Here is a 23,882-nt window from a genome sequence, read left to right on the forward strand (position 1 = left end):
CTGTTTGAAATGTATGATCTTTAATACACTTTTTTGTTTCCTTTAACAAACAAAACTTTGCATCACATAAAAAAAAAAAAACAGCAACTGAAGAATGTAGAGACTTTGATTCACGTGCCCTTCAGAGCACAGACATGTTTTAAAATAGACAGACTTAAATAAAACGTCAAATAAATTCATACAGAATGAGATATTCAATGAGTAACAGATTCCAGTGTAGACATTATCAATAAATTATCAACAATAACTTGGTTTTTTTTCTGACTAAAAAAAATGTCTAACCATGAACCAGATGCACTGCTCTTAGTGTTTACACACCTGTCCAGGTGGGCTTTTAGAAATACCAGACAGAAATAAAGATAAATAAAATAAGAGAAGATATTCAAAACAGTTCAGATATAAATACAGTGCAGTTATGAATGCAAAAATTGATAAAATACAATTACAAAAAGAAGGCATTAAAAATATACTGCAGCACTTGTGATTGTAATGACTATTTTGTATTTCCATAATAGCTACAAATATATATATTTGTAATTATCAAATGTATGCCAATCATTGTTAGCCCTTTTGCTCATCTGGGCATATCTGTGAATTTCTATGAGAAAGTATTACTACAGGGGTTAGAAATGTTCCCAATTGTGCCTACGTCCATATTTCTTTAATGACCCACCATTACTGTGTGCGGTGTCACCCACAGGAACTTTTTGCCAAACTGTCTTCTTAAATGTTTTATCAGAGGATATATGATGTGAGAGAGAAAATCAAGTAACCAGCCACTAAGAAAAAAGCTTGTCCGGTAAAAATTCAAGATTGCCTTTAGAGAGGTTGATGCAACGGGATCGAGTCACACTGGACGCCTTTGTAGCCCTGCCGCTTTGGGGGACGTGAGAATCTGTTTTTCTTGTACCTGTGAGGGGAAGAAAACAAGGACAGTTATGTTTCATTTAAAAGCTCTTATCAAAAACCACTTTGTATACAACTGTTACAAAGACCTGAAAAAACTGGAAAGTGATAAATTGAATTAAGATTTAAGGTCATATTTATGGTTTTGACATGTGTCTGTATGAAACAGGTGGTGGAGCAGACCTCACATAGTGAGGACTTGATTTCAGGTAGAAGGTACACCTGCAGGTTTTACATGATGACAGGTGATAACTGATGCACCTTTCAAATCATGACCACTCTTTATTAGCTGAATTAAAACATAACAAATAAAGAGAATTAATTTTTTTTACATATTTGGCCTCCCGCTGGAGAAAGAAAAGGAGCGAAAGCTGAGAAAAGACAGCACTTTATTTATTAATTTTTTTGTATGGGTGGGATATGTATGTATATGTGTTGTGTTGTGTGTTTGTATGTATGCTGGCTGCTGGAACACCTAAATTTCCCTGCTGGGATGAATAAAGTATATCTTATCTTATTTATCTACAACAGCCATGGAAGTGAAACTGTTGTAAAGAACTGCTGTAACTCTTCTGACAACACCGTACAAGTTGCTGTCCAAGATAAGATCTCAAATGCTCTAAGGATTATTACGGAGTGAATATCAAGCTCTCCAGCAAAAAAATGATCTTGAGCATGAACACTTATTCAAGTTCTTATTGTCTACTGAGATTCAAGGAAATGAGCCAAAGTCAAAGAGGAAAACAAAACCTGAGGTTCATTATTGGAAAGAAATATAAAGTGTTCTGTTTCATGTTAAAAATACTTTTTTTATACATTTCTTATACAAAGAAATCCATTAAATATCAGCTCGATAAGCTCTCCCCAACAGTGAACACACACACACACACACACACACACACACACACACACACACACACACACACACACACACACACACACACACACACACACACACACACACACTGCATCCATTCACATATTCAAGCCTCACCATTTGCAGCAGAAGTACAGAGCTCCAGCCAGACCGATCATCAGCAGAATCACACAGAAAACAGTGAGGAGGATCTGCTCTTCTGCCATTGGCTGAAACACCAGCTCCAGGTTTCCACACCTGGGACCGTAGAAGCCATCCTCACACCTGCAAGGCAAGGCGACGAGTCATAAGTGAACACATGATGATTCACAACAGCAGACACACACACACACACACACACACACACACTGGCTCATACTTGCAGTGATGTTCGTTGATGTCCACCAGCAGCATGCACAGGCCGTTGTTCAGACAGTATTTATCAAATGTGCTTTCACATTTCTGTGTTGACCGCTTCACCACATGAGGGCGCTCTTCTCCCTGAACTGAGACAACAAGGCAGCGATATTATTAATAGTGTTTTCAACAAAAGTACCCTTAAAAAAAGACACTCACATGTGTCTAAATCTGAGTATACATTGATCACAATAACACATATTTACTTCTTACTGTGGGTTTTTTATTGGCCCTTATTATTTTTCCAGTGATAAAAGTACAATAAGGATTTGAGAGCTACAGAGTCAGTAACATCTTTATGATAAGATACAATACACTTCATAGTCCCCTTTGGAAAATGTGCCTCCTCTACAGTAGACTCAATAAATCGTAAACATTAATCCTCATCCTCATCAGCATACAAATACAACATAGATCAGAGAAATAGATGATGTTAATGAACAACTTATACAACCTTATGAAAAACTACAAAAAGTTGGAAAAAACCTAAGGAGAATTCTGGAAAAAAAAGTAAAAAGCCTTTATTAAAGTGGCTATTTCATGATGGAAATGTTAAAAATCATAAAGCTGGGTAACAACAACCCACTGGTAGTGGCTCATTCAGCCTTCTTCAGGAGCCTTCTTCACAACCTGAAGAAAGCTGTTTGTGCCCTATACGCACAAAAGTAAGAAAAAAAAAAAAAAGTCATGGCATTTTCACCCCAATAGATCAGATGAATAATAATTGACTATGACATCATGATAAAATGTAAAATAAAATAAAAATTTAAGTAGTAATTATTAAGACTTATGGCAGCTATTCGTGACCCTTGTTGTAGTGATGATATCTCAAGAACATCTGTAGGAAAAATGTTCACATTTGGAACTAATCACTCATGAAGAATGAACGGTTTGAATTGTGGTGTTTTAAGGTCAGGGAGGCTATGTGTCACCTGACCGCCAACAACATTACTTCAGTTTATCCCCTCAGAGACATTGTCCTGCATTATGTCAAAAACCTCAATAAATCTGTGTTTTTAGTTGACCAGCATTACTATCACATCAAAACCAGCTTTCTAAAAACAATGACATATGTAGATCATACCTGCTAAATGTAGCAGGTATGATCTACAGTTACCACAGTAACATCCAGCGTGATACCATCTGTATAAAATAGTTCTTTGAAAGATGTGTTTTTAAAAATTGCATTAGACGTTTAAACACCTGCAAATGTGTCGTAGTTAAAACATCCAATGATTTGTTGTTGTAACTTGCAAAAACAAACATTAACAACGGATGTCTGGTTGAATACCTGCAGTGAGAGAAGAGCTGGATGAGACGCTCTTTGTGAGAACATACGGCCAGAGCAGCATGACACCTGTTGAACAGAGAATATGTTATGTTAAATATATAACATGTTCTTTAAAGGAACCTGTTTTTTGTTTTATTACATGACTTTCACAATACAGCTGACTTCAATCTTTTTGCATCGTGTCTTCAGGACAGAATCAACTCTTCTACAGGTTTAATATATCGAAGAATTGATGTTGTTGCTTCCCAGATCCCACCCATCATTTATTTATACCACTTATTCTAACTTATTATGGCGGGGGGGCTGGAGCTGATCCCAGCTGTCATTGGGCGAGAGGCGGGTATAAGAACCTGGACCGGGACAGGTTGTCAGTTAATCACAGGGCTGACACTTAAAAGGCAGATAACCACTCATACCTACAGGTAAGATAGAGTCACCTATGCACACAATGAGCATGTATTTGGACCCTGGGAGGAAGCCAGAGAACCACTTATGCACGAGGAGAACATGCAAACTCAAGACACAAAGGCCGCTGTCCGACCAGGGATCCAAACCAGGATCCTTCTTGTTATGAGGTGGCAGCACTAATCACTGCACCACTGTGCATCCTCTTCCCAGACAGTTTAACTGAATAAACTCAGGGCCTGGAACTGTAAAATTTAAATATTTCACATGAAAAGCAGGATTTTTTAAAGAAAAGCCTTTAGTCCTGTTAATGAACCTGTGACACAAATCAATTCACTGCAAGCTTTTAATAAATGTAAGCTAACACATATATGATTTTTGACATCACATGATTTATTTTATGTGTGGAAAAGCCCTATGTTCATAACTTCAATATATGAATTATTTGATTACATTCATATTTTCAGACATTACTTAAAAGTATTCTTTCACATGACATGATGATAAATGTCCCTCTGCTACATGATATTGTACCTGACAAAAGATTGTCATCTTATTCTTTAGTCCCAATTGATTTATTTGTTGATTGTGGTAATGTGATACCTCCCGCATGAAGGAAAATTTCAGGTCATACATACGAGGGGAATAATAAAACATTTTGGCAAGAAACGTCAGCTTTGCAGCCTTTTTTTTGTGTGTTAACTTTTCCAAATTAGACACGATAGGTCCACATGCCTGTACCAGCCTGCATAACTTGATAATGTGCTGCGTTTGCAGACGCCCACATTCCTGCAGGCAGGACAGAATAACATAGGAACCTGTGTGCATGATGTGTCTGGTTGTGACTGGTTATGAATCTCGCTATTAAATCCTGTCCATCGTTTCTCTCTCTGAGTTTCTCTTTGTTGTTATGGCAGCAGCAATATTTTTCCCAGTGGTTTCTGTGAAAGGACTAAGGCTGGTTGTTGGGTGTTTCTGACGTGGCTGATTGGTTTAAAGTACAGGGTGAGCTGGAAGTGGTGACGAACCAAATTACAGTACTAATCAATAACCCTTTATTTATGTAATGAGTCTCTGACTCACTGCTGATACCAATCTTCCCCTCATCATATCAATAAGCATGAGAGTTACACCTTCTCCAACAAACTGAATAATCATCAAAAGGAGAGCAGATGAACCTGCACCACTCTGCTGGTTGAAAAAAACATTAGTCTGGGGTAAAACTGAGCAGGACAACAACAAAGAATACTTTATTTGATCCACATAATCAAGAGCAGCAGAAAGAGGAAATATTATCACTGTTTATGACAAAATGTGCCTGAGATAAAAAATATATATATATATTCAGAGATAAATAAAAGCATATTACTGCAAAACACAGAAGGTTTGATTTCTGGCTCATTAGTGGATCATTGAGTTGTAAATTAAAAAGCTGATTCAGGGGTCCTTTACATGGCTGCTGTCAGGTTTTACCAGGAGCAAAGCTATCAACGGCACCACTCTACCTCCTAGTCCAGTGGTTCCCAAAGTGGGGGTCGGGACCCCCTGTGGGGTCAAAAGACACTGAGAGGAGGGTCACAAGATTCCTTCCAAAAACATGACTTAGAATTGCATATTTTACCCATTATTGTTATTAACTATATTATTTATACATTGGACAGTGTGGGTCCCCGGTCTCTAGCACCGTATTTTGGGGGTCACAGAACAAAAAATTTGGGAACTCTAGTTGTGGACTGTTTGGCAGAATGACATATTATGACATTAAAGGGCCGTGACCTAGTCGCTGTACTTATAGAGGGGTAATAGCATTGGGGAAATGCAGCATTAGAAGATGGTGAGAGTGGATGGATGGGTCAAATAAACACAAGACTTTCATTTGGGAGATCTGGGTTTGTGTCCCATGGGATAGCAAGAGTCAAAACTGAGCTATTCAAATGTTAGTCATGTAATGCTTTGCAGTGATTACAATTTATCTTTTAATTTTTTAAGTTACCTTAAACTACATTATTTGGACCAAGCCAAATAGTTTTGGAGCATGAAGCCAATCAAACAGTGAATGTTTCACAATGTTGCATCAATGTAACCATGCGGTCACACAAAGTCTAAAACATTCTTAGTTCTTACATTAGTACATTTAGTACATTTTTATAGATAATTATATAAACCTTCTGCTACAGCTCTGTCGGAGACCGATAACAGTCACTTGTAATCAAACAACATAAGTGGTCGGAAGAGACAAAAAGGTGAACTTTCTTTCAGTTATAATCTTTTTAACACACGTATTAGTGTTTGTGATTGTCAAAGTGTTGCATGCTACATTTACTTAAGAAGGCTGCTGTGTTTATGTAAAAAAAAAACATGATTTATTTGTGCTGAGTAGACCATGTATAGCATTTGGAATATAAAATAAAATGTAGGTAAATGTCTAAAACATGAATACCAATGTATGTGGCAGAACTTTATTTTTCTCCTGAAACTGTTTGAATAATCTTCCCAGCACCCCTCACAATGATCTCGTGACCCTTCAAAGGTCCCAACTCCACAGGGGCCATATGTCTGAAGAAAGAGTGCTTTACTTTTGATTCTTAAATGTTCTTTATAATGCATCTGTACTTTTTACATACAATAATAAGCAGGACTTTTTACTTAACATTACTAACATTTTGAAAATTGCATATTTCTCAATTTTCCTAATACAGGATGTTATTACCTCAACTACTTGTTACTCAAATGTTTATATAGGCAAGAATATATTGTTTCCTTGTTTAGTGTCTTGTGCAATTAACCTGAAATGACAGATTTATTCATGCCACATGTGCAACCGAACAGTAAATCTTCAGTTCCCGATGTGTTTGCCAAAATCCTGCAGCATCCTTCAGGCTCAGAGCTCAGAGTGCGTCAGCTCATTAACACAGGTATGTGGCACAAGACATCCACTTCAGTATCTATTGATAATGCATTATTGAGTAATACTATACAGATAACAACTATAATAAAGGATTATACAACTCAGCAGCTGTTGTCTGCCAAATGAGTCCTTTAAGTGCCTTTAACTGACTGCACTTCTGTACTCTGAAGTAACATTTCAAATGTAGGGCTTTTCCATGTAATGTGTTTTTTTTCTTCTATTTTTAATAATGAAGTAATACTTGTACTTGATTTAAATGTCAGAATACTTTTACCACTGTCAAACTGTCAGACACATGAAAGGAGTAAAATATTTCATAAAAAAATAACTGCACAAATGGAAATGCAAAGAAAGAAGTAAGAAACACTTGAAATCAGACAGACGTTTAGAAATACCATGATTGAAAAATTAAAATTAAAATTAAATTTTGCTGGATTTCACCTATAGGCTATGTAAAGCACAGAAGTGCCATCAGCTAAATATCCAAAGGAGAATAACTCCTTTGGCAGAATCATTTTACTGCCATTGATTTGGAATTGCCTTAGTGCTGATATTGATTTATATCTTACATATAGATGTAGATGTTAAAGGTTGACTAGGTTGATCTTCAATACATCATTAATTTCAGAAACTACATCACTATCTCCTTTTTTTAAGCCTAACAGAGAAAACAATTATTAAATTTAAAAAAACTTAAAAAAGAAACTTTAAGAATAAATTGTTGGAAAAATGCAGTGTAGTAAAATGTTTGATGAAACCATCAACTTTAAGATGAAGTTCACTTTAATTGGGGGGAAAGAGCTATAGGCTAAGGGCCTACCTTGAATTTGAACGTAGGCCTAGGGTAAGTATTTGAGGAGTCCTAGATATAATTAGTAACACAAAAAAATCACAGTAACTAAATGAAAAGCTATTAAATGTACAATTAGCAGTAAAACTCCGTCAAATGGACATATTTAACATCAACTTACCGATGAGTGAGAGGAGCGTTGAAGGTTTGCTGTTCCCCATTTCAGAGAGCTGCACGCACACACACACAGACACACACACACACACACACACACACACAGACAGACACAGAGAGAGAGAGAGAGACAGGCAGGAGGCTCTATGTGCTGCGCGCAGGTATACAGACGCTTCCGACTTGTCAAAAAATAATTATAAGGTAAAAGTAAAGCGGTCGATGGGTTTCCTGGCAGACACAAGGTCGAAACCAATGGGCTTAATCCTGCGGTCTGGGTGTGGTGATGACAGACTCCTGTAATTTGGACTACTTCACACTTCAAAGGTCCAAATGAATAAAAAAGGAGGGGCTGCTTCTATCACCGTCATCCGCCAAAGACTGAGGATGGACTCCTTCACAGTCTGACTCAAGTCAAGCTTTCGCCCTTCTTTTAATGAAAGTAGATAGACAGTGGTGGGACAATTTTGCAGATCAAGTAAAAAAATAAAATAAAAAAAAGTCCTCCTGAATGTTATTATAGAGCAGTATAGCTTCTGTCTTGTATTCTATATTCTAATGAGGGGTAATAATAAATACATGAAGGCTACAAGGAAGAAGCATTTTACTGTTGTTGCAGCTTAAAGTGGGACTGGGTTCATTATAAAACTTTATAAACTGTTAGTAGTTTACAGTATTCTGAAACACTGCATAAATTAACAACCCCCGACCTTCCAGTAGAGAGACGACCGACTAACCCTCTGAGCCACAGCCGACCCTGTCAATCAACTGTCATACTGTACATTTCCCCCCACTAGTGATAAATGGTGAAAAAAGCTCTTGTGAGATTTACAGATTTGACTATTTATTTTCACCATCCAATCTTAGACTACAGAGACGCATCATCTTCTTTAAGGCTATGATCTGTTGATGCATATTCACGGTTCAGTCTTTGACTTTAATAATGCGATGAGATTTAAAAAAAAAAAATTTAGTTCCATTTAGCTCTTTCAAAATGTGTACGTGTATCTCAGTGTGAGTTCTCCCTCTCTATCGTATAATCACAGTTATAGATGTGTTGTAACTTGTGTTTGTAGGTAAAAGGTGAACAAACATACAGAGACATTCGGGTATCTTTTTTTTTTTTTACATTTATTACATATTTTAAATAAATTGAACACTGAGGAATAAGTTAACAGCAATATAACAATAAATTATAATTTCTTTCTTTCAAGGACAATAAAGTCATTAATATCTAAGCCTGTTTTACATAAATATTCCGCTCCAGGTCTGACCATAGGTGTCGGACACACGTCAGTCCGTTTGAACTGATTGATTCTTCTTCTGTTGAAATGTTTGGTTCATGATTCCCCGAAGAGTCATACTCATACTGAGAGTGAAGGTGAAGGTGTAGATGATGAACAGCAGAAAGTTGTTGTATCACACTGATGACTCAGACGGGGCAGATTTTATGAGTGGTGCTGATTTTATACACCTGGAAAACAACATCATTTGAATTAGAATATGTTATTTAATACTTTATAACTTTTCAAGATTTTTTCAAACAAAGATGTGATTTCTATAAATACAACAGTGCTTTGGATATGAAGACTGAGATAACAAAGCTACAGAGAGAGAATGCAGACACAAATAATGTGTTTGTGGATTCAAATATTTATGAATAAAATCTGGATTTTAAAGGGATTTCAAATATCAAAATACATTTTCCACAGTCCTTCATGCATGCACTGCATTGTATGTAGAACGCCTGCAGATACTCACCTCTTATAGACAAAGCAGTAGAATAAGATGGCCAGGACAATGGTCAGCATGAGAACCCCAAAAACGATACCCATCAGTCCCTCCAGATCAGCCAGAGAGCGGCTGTTATCGAGGAAGAAGAGGCAGCGAGGCCCACTGTACGAAGACGTGCAGCTGTAGAACAAACAGAGAAGATATGTGAGTGCATTCCACAGAGGAACACGAACCAACAAGTGCATCTAGATATGAAGCGAAATAGACTTATCATAACCATGTACCAGGCCACGGCTTAAACATGTGTGTGGTAACAGTTCTTACATGCAGAAAGGTTTTTCACTGTCTTGAGGGAACATGCACTTTCCACCATTCTCACAGTAGTTTTCATTTTCGCTTCCACATGGTTTATGTGAGTGCAGAACGCGAGGTTCCTCCATACTGCCTGCAGAGAAACAGAGTCATTTTATGATCAATAATCAGATTTGAACACATTGTATAGTGGCCCAATTGTGCCATGAGGTTATCAACTGACTGATGGAAAAATGAAGTGATAGAGTGAAGAGTTCAGAAATATTGATATGCTAACAATTTTTTTTTTGGGGGGGGGGACTATTTGATAACAGAACATTTTTTCTTTTTCATTAGGAAATCATTTTGATTATGTTAAAAGTGAGTGATATTAACACATGTTTTTGCACATTGCTCATTCTATGGTGCAGCAATGGGACCCATACTGCCACTCATTACTGGTGTGTAAAGTTGAGCAAAGTTGGACCCTCTGGAGACTGAGGCATTCCCCTCACAAATTTGTCATACATTTATAAGACTCATCTTTCCTAATTACACAGTTTTGAAGCTTGGAATTTCTTGTGCTCTATTTAACTTTTTCTGTTTAAATAATACATTTTAATGAATGTATAGTTGTGAATGTGATTAAAAACACCTTAGCACAGTTCAATGTCTGCAAGACACAAAATACAGATTCAACTGAAGTAACTTACCATTGTTGATCAGTGTGGTCAGAGAGGAGTTTGACAGAGCAGGAGTTTTAGTGGTAAGGAGGATGTCGCTCAGCATTGCAGAATTTCCTGCTGAGGTCAGGAGAATCAGCACTGTTGCTGCTGACAGGACAACTGCGGAAAAAAACATCAAAAATATGATTTTACTGTGAAAATGGTTCATCTCCTAATATATCTTTTTTTTAAATTTGAGTAAACTAGAAACTTACCCTTCTCCATGTTCGTCTGTCTTTGTGTGAACATCTCGTCTTCTGTCTGTGTGATGTCTGACGTTCTCAGCTCCACGCTTCTGCCTCTCTGAGTGCTGCTGCAAAGCTTTAATACTTTGCATCCAATCACCGCCAAGATTTGGACAGCCAATCAACGAAGAGGGGATTTATGAAAAATGAGAAGCATTTCCTTCCAAAATGCTATTTGCATCATTTCCTTTTATGTGCCCTGATGCTCTGCATGCACGGGCAGAGTCTACAGGTTGATGGTGGTGGAGGGGGCAAGCAGTTACCCTGAAGCTTTAAATGTGGCTTCTTCTCTGGAGGCCTCAGAAGCCACGTAAGCTCTTGGCAAATTGATAGTTACGCCTAAATGCTTCACGCTGCAGTTTTAAGGGGGTTGATTCTTTGGCAGTTAGAGGAGTTGTGAAAGCCTCAATTTTCTATGAGGGGTGATAACAGAGGATTTTTATGTGACTGCTTATGTGACATAAGACTTCCAGATAAGAAAGATAAGAGACAAACCTGACAGATGCTGTCCAGATGAAGTGAAGTATATAGTCTTCATTTGATGGCATCAAGACGGGAGATTTCAAGAAATGAGGAATGTAAAGAAATGTTTCCTAAAACGTCTCTGTTGCAGGACAGACAATCTTTCCAGCATAGAAGATAGCCTGCCATAATTAAAAGGTCTGTTAAATACATCTTCCTTAAGGATTTAAAGCTTGTTTAAAGTTTGTTCCAGGAGAAAGTTTTCCAATGAAATGGCTTCAGAATATTATTTTTTTTAATTTAAGTAAAGCATAATTTGAAGTTTTTTTTTTCTTCTTTTAAACTCTTTATAAATGGTGCATCACTAAATGGAGGTCAAACAATGTATTCCAATAAATAAATAAATACAATTCAGGTAACAAAATTCAACATTATGTACTGGCTGCTTATTGGTCACTATAGAGCGTATAAGTACCTTACTCTACATGACCATAATCTATAGCTCATAGGCCATTAACTAAGAGTCTGTCCTTGATACACTCCTAATTACTGCGCATGAATTATGATCTTAATATGCTTTTGCCTCCTTCAACCATATAAGGGCCTTACTAAGCAAAGCATATTAATATCATAAGCAGCCAGTACGCTAATTAGCATGCTAATAAGCAACTAGTCAATGTTGAATAGTGTGACTTTAATGTAAAGGGTTACCAAAGTAGATAATAAGTAAATATACACTGCAGTACTAAGCTCTTAGAGGGACTTTTACAGAATGAGCTGTCTCAGGATTTAGAGCATAAACAAGACAAACCTGTAATTCTTCGAGGCTGTACTAAGCTAAATGCTGACATCTACATGCTAAATTACTCAAACTGATCATTCTAACAAGAAATGTTAAGTGGGAGAAATATTGGCGATGGCTCTATGTTGGGGGTTAGCATGCTAACGTTTGCCATGTTGCTCTGAACACACGTTGAAAGTGAGGCTGACGGGAATGGGCAGAAGCACCAAAAATGACAGAGTCTATAATATTGGCACAGCATTGTTTTTTATTTCCTTTTCCAGTGAATCTGGAATGTTCAAAAATGAACCAGAATGACTTCAGTAGAAAAAATATGAATCTAAGCTCTTTAAAAGTGAACTCTGGAATAAATAACTTAAATAAATAGTTGAACAAAATATAAATAAAGTATATATCAAGTTAGTTTCCCAGCAGGTATGGAGTCTTCAGCTCATGGATTTGAAATAAAAGTATGTGTGTGTTTGCATATATGGATTCAGTGTTTGGACTGTATATCATTCAATAAAAACCAGTGGCTTTATATGGTGTGTGTTCAATGCATCAGTGCGTTTCTGGCAGCAGTCACAGTGTTCCTCATCAGCATGGCGACCGTCATCGGACCCACGCCTCCGGGAACCGGTGTGATGAGACCTGCTTTCTCTTTCACTCCTACAACAAACAAACAAACAAACAAACAACCAACCAGGAGTTTATTTATTTCAATAACAAGAGCTAAGATTGACAGTTTAATCTCTGTTTGGCCTCCTGCGTATTTGGAAGAACATGACATTAAGTAATTTGCACATTGATTTCTTTCATGTCAGTTTTAAACCTATGAAGTGAATGTCAATCAAATTAACTCTGATGTTAAGTGGAGGCACAAAACGTTAAAACTAATTATAAGCAATTTGAAAATGTGACATAGTCCATTCATTATGAATCATGAACTCCGTTACAGGGTTGTATTGGTGTTGGTGAAACAGAAAATGATTTGATTAACAATCTGGTTTTCAGTGCCTCTTGTGAACACAATGTGATAGAAAATATGATGTATATTGACTGCCCTAAGAAAGAAATGACGTAAAGGTAGTAGATTTATTCACTCGTGATCAAACAGTGTTGCACTTGCCTCCCTTTCTGGAGATATTAACAAACAACTTATTATATATTTACCCTCAAAGTCCACGTCACCGATGAGTCGCAGTTTTCCAGTTTTGGGGTCCTTGATGCGGTTAATTCCCACGTCAATGACTGCTGCTCCCTCTTTTACCATATCTGCTGTGATCAGCCCAGGAACACCTACGGACAGAAATTGCACCATCACAAGTGGATTCAGTTTGAGAGTAAAGAACACAGCTACATACTTCAAGAGGTCTGATGCTGTTTGCAAAGTTTTTTTTTTGTGATGAAACGCCACAAGACCGCGGCCTTGGCAAAACTAGCTCCTGGTGTGTATTAACTTATTAATCTGTAGAACACAAAATATGTACAGTTAAAGTTTAGATCACAAAACTAGATTTTGGCAGAGAGACCTTCTTCAAGACTGCTTTAAGATGAGGTAATGACTTGTTTGTCTTACTTGTTCTGCACATTACTATACCATTTGTGGCAATGTGGAATATTACTGCCCAACCCTGGTGTTTTCTATGTTTTATTATTTTATTTTTTTGTATTTTGTGTTTATATATATATATGATGAAAACTCAATAAAGATATTTGAAATATAAGATGAGGTAATTAAGCAGAAAGGGTGTACCAAGAAGCAAGCTCAATATACCAAGACTTTCTTTGAGTAAGCTGGCCTTAACAAAGCTTAAAGCTCCAATAAGAGATATCTTTATATTGGGATGAATACATTTTGATGCTTACTTAAAAAACATCATACTCTGCTTTCGAGGTAGAAAACACTTTAGAGTATAATACATTCATAAAATATATATATATATATATATATATGGCATTAAATGTCTGAAAGGATTAGGAGGCTTTTTTTCCTTTTCATCTGAACGCTGAAACTTTAAACATTATTGGTCACCTTGGCAAAGTTTGGTTGGTTTGTTAAAAGACATCTGAAGCCACCCTACGTTTTCTGATACAACCACCATGGCCATTTAAATGAGACTTATAAGGTAAGATACAAAAGTTCTACAGTTTCCATTTCAGTCAAAGTATCGAAGTCACTGAACTGTCAGCCTTTGTTTTTTTCCTGAAGTGATGCTTGTCAGCTCCTGTTAATCATGGCCTCTGTTGGAAAACTTTGACAATTCTTTACCTCAGACAGAAGCGGGACAAGTTGACACCACAGTTGAATGTCTAAAAGAAAGGAAATTATTCAATATTCTATATTTATGTCGGCTGCCAGGGAGCTGTCACTTTGAACTTCTCAGATTGCACTTACAGCTATCAAATAACGGGATACAGTTTGAAACAAGGATTTCCAAAAACACAAAACAAACGTTTGCCAATTCCAAAGTGACATGAAAACAGTCTTTGCCAGAATGGCTGTGGTTCATTTAATAATACAGAGCACTGGATATACAGTGGCTCGTCTTTAAAAGTGAAACCTTACAGTTGGATGAAAAGAAAGTGTAGATGCCCTTCCCAGAAAGCCGCTCTTAGTCATCAGAGATAGCCATTTATTACAAAAGCAAGAAAAGGACAGCATCCCCTTAAGGCACATAAACGTTTGATGTCCTTCAACAGATACTCCTGTCCTGCATTGACTGACTGTCTCACATTCCAATTACCAAATATCACTATTCTTATTACATGAAGCAGTCACTTCTGACTGCAGTGTGGGGCAGGTTAGCAGGTAAAAAACACATTTAAACATCAACGTTGATACTGAAAATTCAGAAGAGATCACATTAGGTCAATAGCATCTTACACTGGTTTAACAAGTGAACGCTTGAGGTAAGAAGAGTATACAGTAAGTCATGATGATCAAGTCGTGACTCATAGTCCATGGTGTTAACGTCCTGTCTTGTTTTTAATTCAAGCCAACCAAAATAACTTTTAGACAGTAACAGATGGCCTTAAGAACATTCATTATATCAAGTAAGAAAGTTAAAAAAAATCCAGTTCAATTGGTTCAAATGCCTGAAATGTGCATATATTTCATAGTTTAAACTATTTACGTTGTTAATTTTGACTACAATAGAGTAAATAATTGATTTCTTTTTTTTAAGGTATTGTATCGATTTAAACTGGAAACTTGGCTTTTAAAACTTGCAACATGTAAAGAGTGACAAGAGAGTGTTAGAACTGCAGAATCAGATTTTGCTGAGGAAATATTACAGTGATTATTTATCTCTCATTTTCAGGGTGTAAAACAGTTTGAATGGGTCACTTGTGTTATAAAGTTGCGGGTATAGGGACATTTTCCAGGATTAGTTTGGGCTGTGGTGGTGGTGTCCAATGCGATATCTTTTCATGGGGCTTGAGTGGCGCCCCCGGGTACATATATCCAGTCTGTTTCGAGCTACTGATGTCTTTGAATTTAGTTTGACAAATCTCTCTCTTTGACACCTCACATTCAGCAGCTGGTAAAAAGGTCAAAACTGAAACCTGGTTTTTACTTTAGAAACAAATCCTGTCTCTCTTTTGAATCTTAAGAAGAGGCTGGTTGCTGCTACTCCTTTGTCTGTGCTGGACTTTGGCGATGTTTTATACATGCATGACTCGTTATAAAGCTTGCATGAGGTTCATCACTCATTTCAAAGATCACTCATCATTGTTTGTTGTCTGCACATGTTTGATGATCTTCTTTTTCTTAACTTAGACACTGACATATTCTTATCTAAAGGTCCGTCTTAGGTCTTCTTCCTTCGTACCTCCTTACCTGCATCAGTCAGAAGAGTACAGGAACTTACAACCTTCTGTCCCAGGACCTTTCTTGCTGTCTGCTTTAAAAGTCAGACCTGAACTGGGGAAAAGGTTTGCTGCTCCCTTTACTTTAAACTTATTACAAAAATAAGTTAAAAGACTTGGAGGCTGACACATCTGACTGTAGATGTTCTGCCTGATATATTTATGGTTGTGGGCAATCTTGAAGTATATTTTCTGGTGAAATGTGTAATTTAGTGCCTTTTGTTGTTGCTCTAATGTTGTATGCTATATCATGTTTATATGTATGGCTGCTCATTGTTTGTCAGAAACCCTGTTAAGTGTGCTGCTGCCCGTCTCCGCCAGGACACTCTTAATAAGGAGATTTTTTATCTCACTAAGTTTTTTTTCCAACAAACAAACAAAAAAAAAAAAAATACCTGCAGCTGCAATAATGATGTCAGCCAGGCTGGCCAGCTCCTTCAGCTGTTCTCTTGGTGTACATCTGTGGGTGATGGTCACAGTGGCATCACCTGAGAGGAAACAACAGATCATTGTCATTTTTGAAATATCTGTCTCTGAGTTTTCTGGTCTTTAATATTACATCCTGTGCTTAAAGAAGTGAAAAACGCTAAAAGATCAAAAAACAGATCTATGCACTCAGTGATAATTCACAGACTATCACGTTTTCAAATAAAGCTGCCATTTTTTTATTTGCTGCTGCAATTTAATTTACCTCCATTCCAACAAGTTTTAGGAGATAAAGTCTTTTTTTTTTTTTCAAATAATATACTCTAATTAAACAAAAACTAGGTTCAATTGAAACCCTCAAATTAGTCTTTGACTCGTGTCTGATTTATGGATCCGTCAGAATGAGCACAGGACGTTACAGCGGCTCATCAATCGCACTGGAAGAGAGGAGGAAAGAAGAATGCCGGCGTGTTCAAATGTTTTTACGAGTTTGGAAAAGTACAAGCAGGTTGCTTTTGCTCAGTGTCATTTCGTAACACTGACAGCGAAATTACAAACAAAGCTCTTATTCACCCTCCATCATATTAAGTTGGCAAAGAATATCTCAAAATAACAGTGTTAACTATCTGCAAGGATCAGCATTTCTACCATTAAGACAAAGACTTATATTTAATAAGCAGAATCATTTATGACCTATGGTAGCCCATGTTATTATTTATTTTATTTGTCATGTGAAAAAAATTCTCTTCATGATCTGCATCAGAACTGTGGTGCATCTTGTGTTAGGCTACTGTGGAAGTTTCATCCCCATCTGATTTAGTCATTAATTTCACAACAAGGCATAGCAACATGACAGTAAATCCTGAGCTTCATCTAGAAACATGCGAAGGCATCCTGCGCAATAACAGATGCAGTGTGACCAGGGGAAGAGGAGTGGAGCGGGACAAAGAGGTACACTCAGAGTAGATAAGGATGAAGGAGAAGGAAGGGCAAGTCACAGCACAACAAACCTTCAGGTCACATACCTGACAGGATGTGTGTGTGTGTGTGTGTGTGTGTGTGTGTGTGTGTGTGTGTGTGTGTGTGTGTGTGTGTGTGTGTGCCGGTGGGCGGAAGAGAAAAAGGGAACTAATCCCATTTTTAAAAATTAAGTAACAAAACATTTAATGGGTCATTTGTGGCTATAAAGAAATAACCACTTTTATAGAAAACTTAATACAATTTGAAGCTAAATATTTGTTCCCCTGTTTTTGAAGTTTAAGAGACTATTATATCCTTGACCCCCCTTATTAAAGGTTTTTCTTTTAGTTTCATCAGCTCTGTAACCAAGTCAGTGCGTTGTTGCAAATTCAGCCAAAGACAAAAGTCTTTTTAATTTGCACAAATTGATGTAAAATTCAAAGGTTTTATATCAACATTACATCAAGATCAAATTCAATGGATTCCCTCATACTGAGTACTGGGCTTTTTCAAGAATCTCACAGATATCTGGGTTAAATTCTGACCTGCTTTAACTTGTTGGGACCTGATAAATAAAATGCATAGTTGTCTTTTCTGTTGTTAGAAAATAAAACCTAAGTATGTTCACAACTGGCATTTCAAAGAATGAGAAAGAGGTTCTGTTGGCTTATATCATAACACACACAGTACGAGGACAAGACCTGCTCATGTGAGTCTCTCAAATACTCTATATAAGATGTGCAACTAAACACTGCTTAATAACTTCCCAATGATTTTTTTCCTGCCCACATTTGTAATAATCTTTACTATGGAATCATTTAGAACCGTATTATAATACTTATCAGAGACCACCGGGTTAGGTTTAGATCCTACACATTCCCCAGCAAAGTGACCCTAAACACTGCAATGACGCAGCCCACTGTGTGATGCACCGGACCTTTATGTGTGATGTGTCATTTTAGCTGACCGCCTTCTTATTAATTATAAGACAACACCCAACCTTCCACCCGTTATTGTTTGTATGCAGCTGCTTCCTTTCACCTTGATCTTTATGTGTAATATCAACATACTTTGACACGACAAACGTATCTTGATGCTTCATCTTTGCAAATTCCTTACAATACCTGCCCACGTCCCCTCCATGCTTCCTGTAGCCTTATAAGGACAGTTGAGCAGTTTTCCCGGAGCAATGCCAAAAGTCTTGCCCTGTTTGGACTTTTCCTTCACACTCCCTACTTTTTCCCCTTTCAACTCTCTTGGCAGGACATGCATCCGCTTTTTTTTTTTTTTTTTTGTGAAAGATGCAAAAGTCACTGAAGCCTTCATTTTATTGGCCACATCTTGACAAAAAAAAATGAAGCAATATGTACCTAACAGGGAAAGCCAAGATGGTGCAATACCATTTCATACAAGAGAAGCGCTCCGATCATAATGCAATGCCAACTTCCTTTGACAGACACAGACGTCATGAACTTGCATACATGCACATTGCACACACGAGCACACCTACCTCCTGGGCGTTCATGGTTGCGATCAGTGTGCAGCAACATTGCGATGGGCATTCCAACATTTTTGGAGCGACCAGCCACTAGCACATTCTTTCCCACTGTCTCAATACCTGCACAAACACATGTTTTGTTAGAAAAAATATTTTGAATAACTTTTGCCTTAATAACTGCTCTGCTCAGCTTAGACAAAGGAAGATAAGAGCCTGCAAGGAGATAATTGTTTGATAATTGCAAAATTCTGAAAATATCCCACAGCATGCCTGACTCATCCCATTAGTATGTTCAGGGATTTGATACTGATTCCTCACGCGAGGGACAATCTTGTGTGATGAGTCTATTCTCCAATTAAATGTGTCAAAAGCAAAATACATGATTATTGATTTTAGAAAGACCCAAGCAAGCCCACTGCGAGCTGTTATTAAGATTGTGGAGCGCTACATAAATCTGGGTGTTGTTCTTGATAACAAACTGGGTTTTGAACACCGATGTTGATGCTAGCTTTAAACAGGTACAGCAACCATTGATCTTTTTAAGGAAAACTCAATTGTTTCATGAGATGATGGCCCTCTTTTACAGAAGTTTAACTGAATCTTGTTTAATGCGTTTGTATTGTTGCATGGTTTGGAAACCTAAACCTGGTCAACATGGAAACTTCCTGAAACAGGCTGGGCTTCTGGCCATTTATAGCAGGCAAGTCCTGAGGAGGTCTAATGCCATACTGGATTGCCCGAATCATCCACTTCAGAGTGTGTTGGAGCTTTTGCCCTCAGGCCGTCGTTTCAGAGCACCTGTGAGGAAGACTAAAAGACTCCAGGTCTTGTTTATCCTCAGTGCAATAAACTAAACGGCAGGTTACCCTGTGGTTACTTTTCTTGCACTGTTGTTGCACATTTACCGTACATACCTTCACATCACACTTTGCATTACATGGTAGAAACTTCCTTTTCAGTATGAGCTCATGACTGATTTTAGTGACGATGTTGTTGATATTGTTCTTTTACATTGTGTCTGTTTTGAATGTGTCTGATTTTACTGTTGATGTTGTCCTTGTGTATCTTGAATTTCTGTGTGCTCCTGCTGCACAACAAATGTCCCCCTCATGGGACTAATACAGAATAATCAGAATCTGGACAAACATGAATTGTTCGCCAATACAAAAGTCATGAAAGTGATGATGATGATGAGACATGTATTAGGCTGTTCCCTTAGTTTGCTTATTAAGCGGATATTACATAATTCAATGTTGTCCAGTCATGTTCTCTCTAAAACCAGTAAAACTTGCCAAGTTTATCATCTGTGTGTGTGTGTGTGTGTGTGTGTGTGTGTGTGTGTGTGTGTGTGTGTGTGTGTGGGGGGGGGGGGGGGTCCATCCTGTCGTCATCTACAACATATTGAGCAGTAAGCTCCTAAACTGCTTCAGTGCTGTCTGGTATGGGAATTACTGAATAGATATTATTTGATGAATTGATATGACAGTTTTCTGGATTCAAACACTAAAATGTTTCCAGTCTCAGCAGGAGTTACTTGGACTGAACAAAGAGAGCAAGGAGTTCATCAAACTCTGCTTCTAGCTGAGTAAGGTCTGAATCCAACTGTAACCCAAACAGCATTAAATGTCTTCACAACAACTGATCTACAACTCGTCTTCCTTTTGGTTTTGGATTCTGCAAACAAACTAATTTGAGAATAAGAGGTAACCAAACCACATTTTCCTTTTCATTAACATTTTGGTAGACTCTTTCAGCCAAGGTTCTGAATTGCCAAAATATTTATATCCTTACATTATCAAGAAGATCACTAAGATTGATTATAAAGATTGCATTTAGACTGTGGACAGATTTGAATTACAAGGCTGGAAAAGTTATTGACAAGCGCCATCTAGAGGATAAGACACTGTAGCTCCAAAGGTGACTTTTATAAGTTTGAGGTGTAATGTAGAATACTTAAGTAAGACTTAATGTTTCAAAGTCAAAGCACCATGACAGGTCTGACAATAGTTGCATAGTTGGTGGAAAGTTATCTGCGGATGATGGTTTTCTTTTGAGAAAAAAAGTGTGATTACAAAGTTATTCATTATATCATAATTATATGATTCAGGCAAAAGAAACAGGTTGCATTTGCTGCAGTCCTCACACTCAATGATATCACAATTTCCACAAATTCAAAGTAAAAAGGACAATACAAAAACATCACAAAAAGGAAAAACTTGGGAGTTCTTTTTTTTTTGTTTACCAGCTCTTTTGATGATCTCCCAGACAGCTGCAGGTGTGGCAGGCACCATAGACCTCTGGTCCAGACACAGCTTACCAATATTCACAATATGAAAGCCATCCACATCCTTCTCTGGAGCGATGGCATTACATACAGCTCGCTCATTGATGTGCTCTAAAGATCCAATTGAAAAGGACAGATGCTCAATGAGATACATTAACACATTCAAAACAGAGTGGCTTCTTTTTGACAACATCATACACTGGGACTACATGCTGATTGAAACATACAGTATGTAGATGTTTTCAATATCAGCAGTAAAAAAAAAGAATTGAGCAAGAAACCCTCTTGCCCTCTTGGGAATGTACTTTTTTAAGAAAATATCCATTTAAGCATTCTGGTCATTGTTTTGTAAGGACCAGCTTGTTTATTTAACCTTTATGTCAGTCAGGAAAACACTTATGCAGCAGGGGATTTACCAGGAAGTGGCAGCTGCACCAACAGGCCGCTGACCCTCCAGTCACGGTTCATCTTGTCAATCAGCTCGAGCAACTCCTCCTGAGAGACAGAGCTAGGCCGAATAACTGTGTCACTTGAAATACCTGGAGAGCAAACAAACACATCACACATTCCATGTTCATAATGTTGCCATAAACATATTGGTGTGCAGTAGTAACTGCAAAACACTGTATATTAAGTTTGTTTGTGCATGCCTAGATATTAAATATTTGTTGATCTGCTACTCAGCAATGCTTTACTTACCCAGGATACTGGCTGCCCGGGTCTTATTCCTAACATAAGTACGACTGGCTGGGTCGTCCCCCACCAAAACCACTCCTAAGTGGGGTCTCATGTTGCCCTGAGCAACCAGATCTTCCACATCGCGCTGGATTTCTCTGTGAATCTGTCGAGCCATCTCTGTCCCAGAGATCACAACAGCAGCATGCCTGGAAAGGTAAATCAAATAACAAAGACCGATAACTCATATACAGCAAACATGCCAAGACAGGAATGGTTAATATTCCAACAACAAATGATTAGATAGCATAAAGCCATAAATTCCCCAGTTCCAGCTTCTTAAATGTTCCAGTTGGTGGGTTTTCTCCACTTCTGTATCATTTAAAATGAGGCAGGGGCCGGCGGTGCTTGCTTTAATGAATTTAACATTATCTAGTAATGATGTAAGTTACTTCTTTATCTCAAGAATAAAAGTATGTTATCTCAAAGTTGTGAGATAATTGGGCAAAAGGTAGTGCCAAGCCCGCATTCATGGATGGTGGCTTGGCAACAGTAGATACTGATTTGGCCTGAAACTTTTAAAAATAGGTCAACCTCAGTATTTAGGTCTTATGCATTAGTAGAGATGGTTGTCAAACTTTTTAATCTTTTAAACTGTTTGCTTGTATAAAATGACTCCAGCAGACGAAACAACACTAACACCTCAACTAAGAATCCAGTCATGAGTTCCCCCGAACTCTGAACTCTGTCCCTCTGTTTTTTGGTTAGAACGCCAAAAACATTTCGTTGTCTCTGTACTTGTACTCTGCACAATGACAATAAAGTTGAATCTAATCTAATGTTCATATCGCCTCAATAAGTTATCGACCTGTACAATATGTCCATATTCTGTATATTATCTGTAAACTAGTATAGCACCTTAATCTGTATATTATAATCCTAAGAATATACTTATATTTATAGCATTTATTTATATTTATAGCATCCCATTAATCCAGCCATATATACCCAATAATTCACTTTTTTTAGTCTACATCTGTAAATTTTGTAATTACTTGTACATAGCACAGATTCTTGCACTTTCTGCTTATTGCACTTCTGGTGAGATGCCAAACCTCATTTTGTTACTCTATACTTGTATATGTGTAATGACAACAAAGTTGAATCTCATCTCATGAGCCTTTTTTTGCTCGTTATGAATGATGTTGTCGTCCGCTATCTGACATTCAAGATGAAAAAAATGAATTGCGTTTCACTAGACCAGGGATGGGCAACTTTGGCCACGGCAAGGGCCACATTCATTTTAATTCTCACTGCCAGAGGGGCCAAACTGTAGGATACAAAAACGATTAAAGTCGATTATGTCTCAAAATATACCAGTGATCAAATATTATTAAGGACATATTTCTGGTTTTCATGATTTCATGGCAGATTTTGTCACGTTTTCCAATTAATCGATATGTAAAAAAATGACTTGAGGGGCCACTTTGAGGGTTGATGGGGGGCCGCCAGTTGCCCACCCCTGCACTAGACAATGAGCATTGCTGTTACCATGACATCATTAATAAAGGCCAATAACAGTATGGACGTTCTCGGCTTCCGTAAACTATAAATGTGCACCTTTTTCACACGTTACCGACTGTATTGTAATGTTAGCTACCACTAGCATCATAAACCAGCAGCGTGCAGAATGCGTCGACTTGTGTTACATTGACGCTGCTGTGTTTGTTGAACGCGTTGTCGGTTAACCCAGAGCCCCCGGTCCTGAAATTGACCTCACGGTTTGAGGGATGTCTGCACACAAAACCAGCCCTTTCTACCCTCTGTACCGTGAACGGTGAAACCTGCTGTCAATCACCGTCCTCCACCACGTGACCACACACACACACACACACACACACGCCTTCACCAGCTGCTGACGCGTCGCTCATCCCTCCGCAACCCTCTCACCGTCCCTGCGTTACATGAACGGGACAGAAAAAAGGGCTGCTGTGTTTCAAACAAAGTGTCGTTTTACCTCGTTGCTGTCCGGTGTAGATGTCTCCTTTGGCTCTCGCATTTTCTGTGCATTTGCAGCTTTGTCCGGCAGCAGTGATGGTGCAACGTTAACGGGCTACAAATCCTGAAGGAGGAGCGTAGCGGTGAAACAGAGGCCGCCATGTTTGTGTGTGTGTGAGTGTCTTAAAG

At 37.9% G+C, this 23,882-nt stretch overlaps 3 protein-coding genes across 4 annotated transcripts; all 3 read right to left on the minus strand.

The window, feature by feature from the left end:
• Window positions 1–8,121, minus strand: LOC132974451 (proepiregulin-like). Its single transcript, XM_061038522.1, has 5 exons — window positions 7,755–8,121; window positions 3,471–3,536; window positions 2,142–2,268; window positions 1,901–2,047; window positions 1–910 (listed from the first exon to the last, which is right to left on the minus strand). Exons 1-5 carry the CDS (start codon window positions 7,792–7,794, stop codon window positions 820–822), a joined length of 471 nt encoding a protein of 156 aa, XP_060894505.1. The 5' UTR covers window positions 7,795–8,121; the 3' UTR covers window positions 1–819.
• A 734-nt stretch (window positions 8,122–8,855) lies between these two features.
• LOC132974993 (epigen-like) lies at window positions 8,856–10,859 on the minus strand. The gene is made up of 5 exons (XM_061039341.1): window positions 10,710–10,859; window positions 10,483–10,614; window positions 9,803–9,923; window positions 9,506–9,658; window positions 8,856–9,218 (listed from the first exon to the last, which is right to left on the minus strand). The coding sequence occupies exons 1-5, from the start codon at window positions 10,741–10,743 to the stop codon at window positions 9,164–9,166; spliced, it is 495 nt and encodes a 164-aa protein (XP_060895324.1). The 5' UTR covers window positions 10,744–10,859; the 3' UTR covers window positions 8,856–9,163.
• Window positions 10,860–12,232: 1,373 nt separating this feature from the next.
• Window positions 12,233–23,882, minus strand: LOC132974452 (bifunctional methylenetetrahydrofolate dehydrogenase/cyclohydrolase 2, mitochondrial-like). 2 transcript variants are annotated; one of them, XM_061038523.1, is made up of 8 exons: window positions 23,713–23,881; window positions 21,720–21,904; window positions 21,437–21,559; window positions 20,979–21,131; window positions 18,749–18,856; window positions 16,248–16,340; window positions 13,156–13,281; window positions 12,233–12,651 (listed from the first exon to the last, which is right to left on the minus strand). In XM_061038523.1, exons 1-8 carry the CDS (start codon window positions 23,853–23,855, stop codon window positions 12,536–12,538), a joined length of 1,047 nt encoding a protein of 348 aa, XP_060894506.1. In that variant the 5' UTR covers window positions 23,856–23,881; the 3' UTR covers window positions 12,233–12,535. The 2 variants fall into 2 exon arrangements, with proteins under 2 accessions (XP_060894506.1, XP_060894507.1); XM_061038524.1 differs by lacking the exon at window positions 20,979–21,131 and having other exon boundaries at window positions 23,713–23,882.

This window comes from Labrus mixtus, chromosome 5 (genome assembly GCF_963584025.1).
Source record: "Labrus mixtus chromosome 5, fLabMix1.1, whole genome shotgun sequence".
Lineage (NCBI taxonomy): Eukaryota > Metazoa > Chordata > Actinopteri > Labriformes > Labridae > Labrus > Labrus mixtus.

Bases quoted from the DNA above. Each gene is read 5' to 3' on its own strand.
- LOC132974451 (XM_061038522.1), bottom strand. From the start codon at position 7,794: ATGGGGAACAGCAAACCTTCAACGCTCCTCTCACTCATCG. The intron at 3,537-7,754 runs GTAAGTTGATGT...TCTGTTCAACAG, and splicing joins AACGCTCCTCTCACTCATCG to GTGTCATGCTGCTCTGGCCG. The intron at 2,048-2,141 runs GTATGAGCCAGT...CTTGCCTTGCAG, and splicing joins ATCAACGAACATCACTGCAA to GTGTGAGGATGGCTTCTACG.
- LOC132974993 (XM_061039341.1), bottom strand. From the start codon at position 10,743: ATGTTCACACAAAGACAGACGAACATGGAGAAGG. The intron at 10,615-10,709 runs GTAAGTTTCTAG...TTTTTTCCGCAG, and splicing joins ACAGACGAACATGGAGAAGG to TTGTCCTGTCAGCAGCAACA. The intron at 9,219-9,505 runs GTGAGTATCTGC...GTTGTTTTCCAG, and splicing joins TACTGCTTTGTCTATAAGAG to GTGTATAAAATCAGCACCAC.
- LOC132974452 (XM_061038523.1), bottom strand. From the start codon at position 23,855: ATGGCGGCCTCTGTTTCACCGCTACGCTCCTCCTTCAGGATTTGTAGC. The intron at 21,905-23,712 runs GTAAAACGACAC...TTACCTTTCCAG, and splicing joins CTACACCGGACAGCAACGAG to GCATGCTGCTGTTGTGATCT. The intron at 21,560-21,719 runs GTAAGTAAAGCA...TTTGCTCTCCAG, and splicing joins CCGGGCAGCCAGTATCCTGG to GTATTTCAAGTGACACAGTT.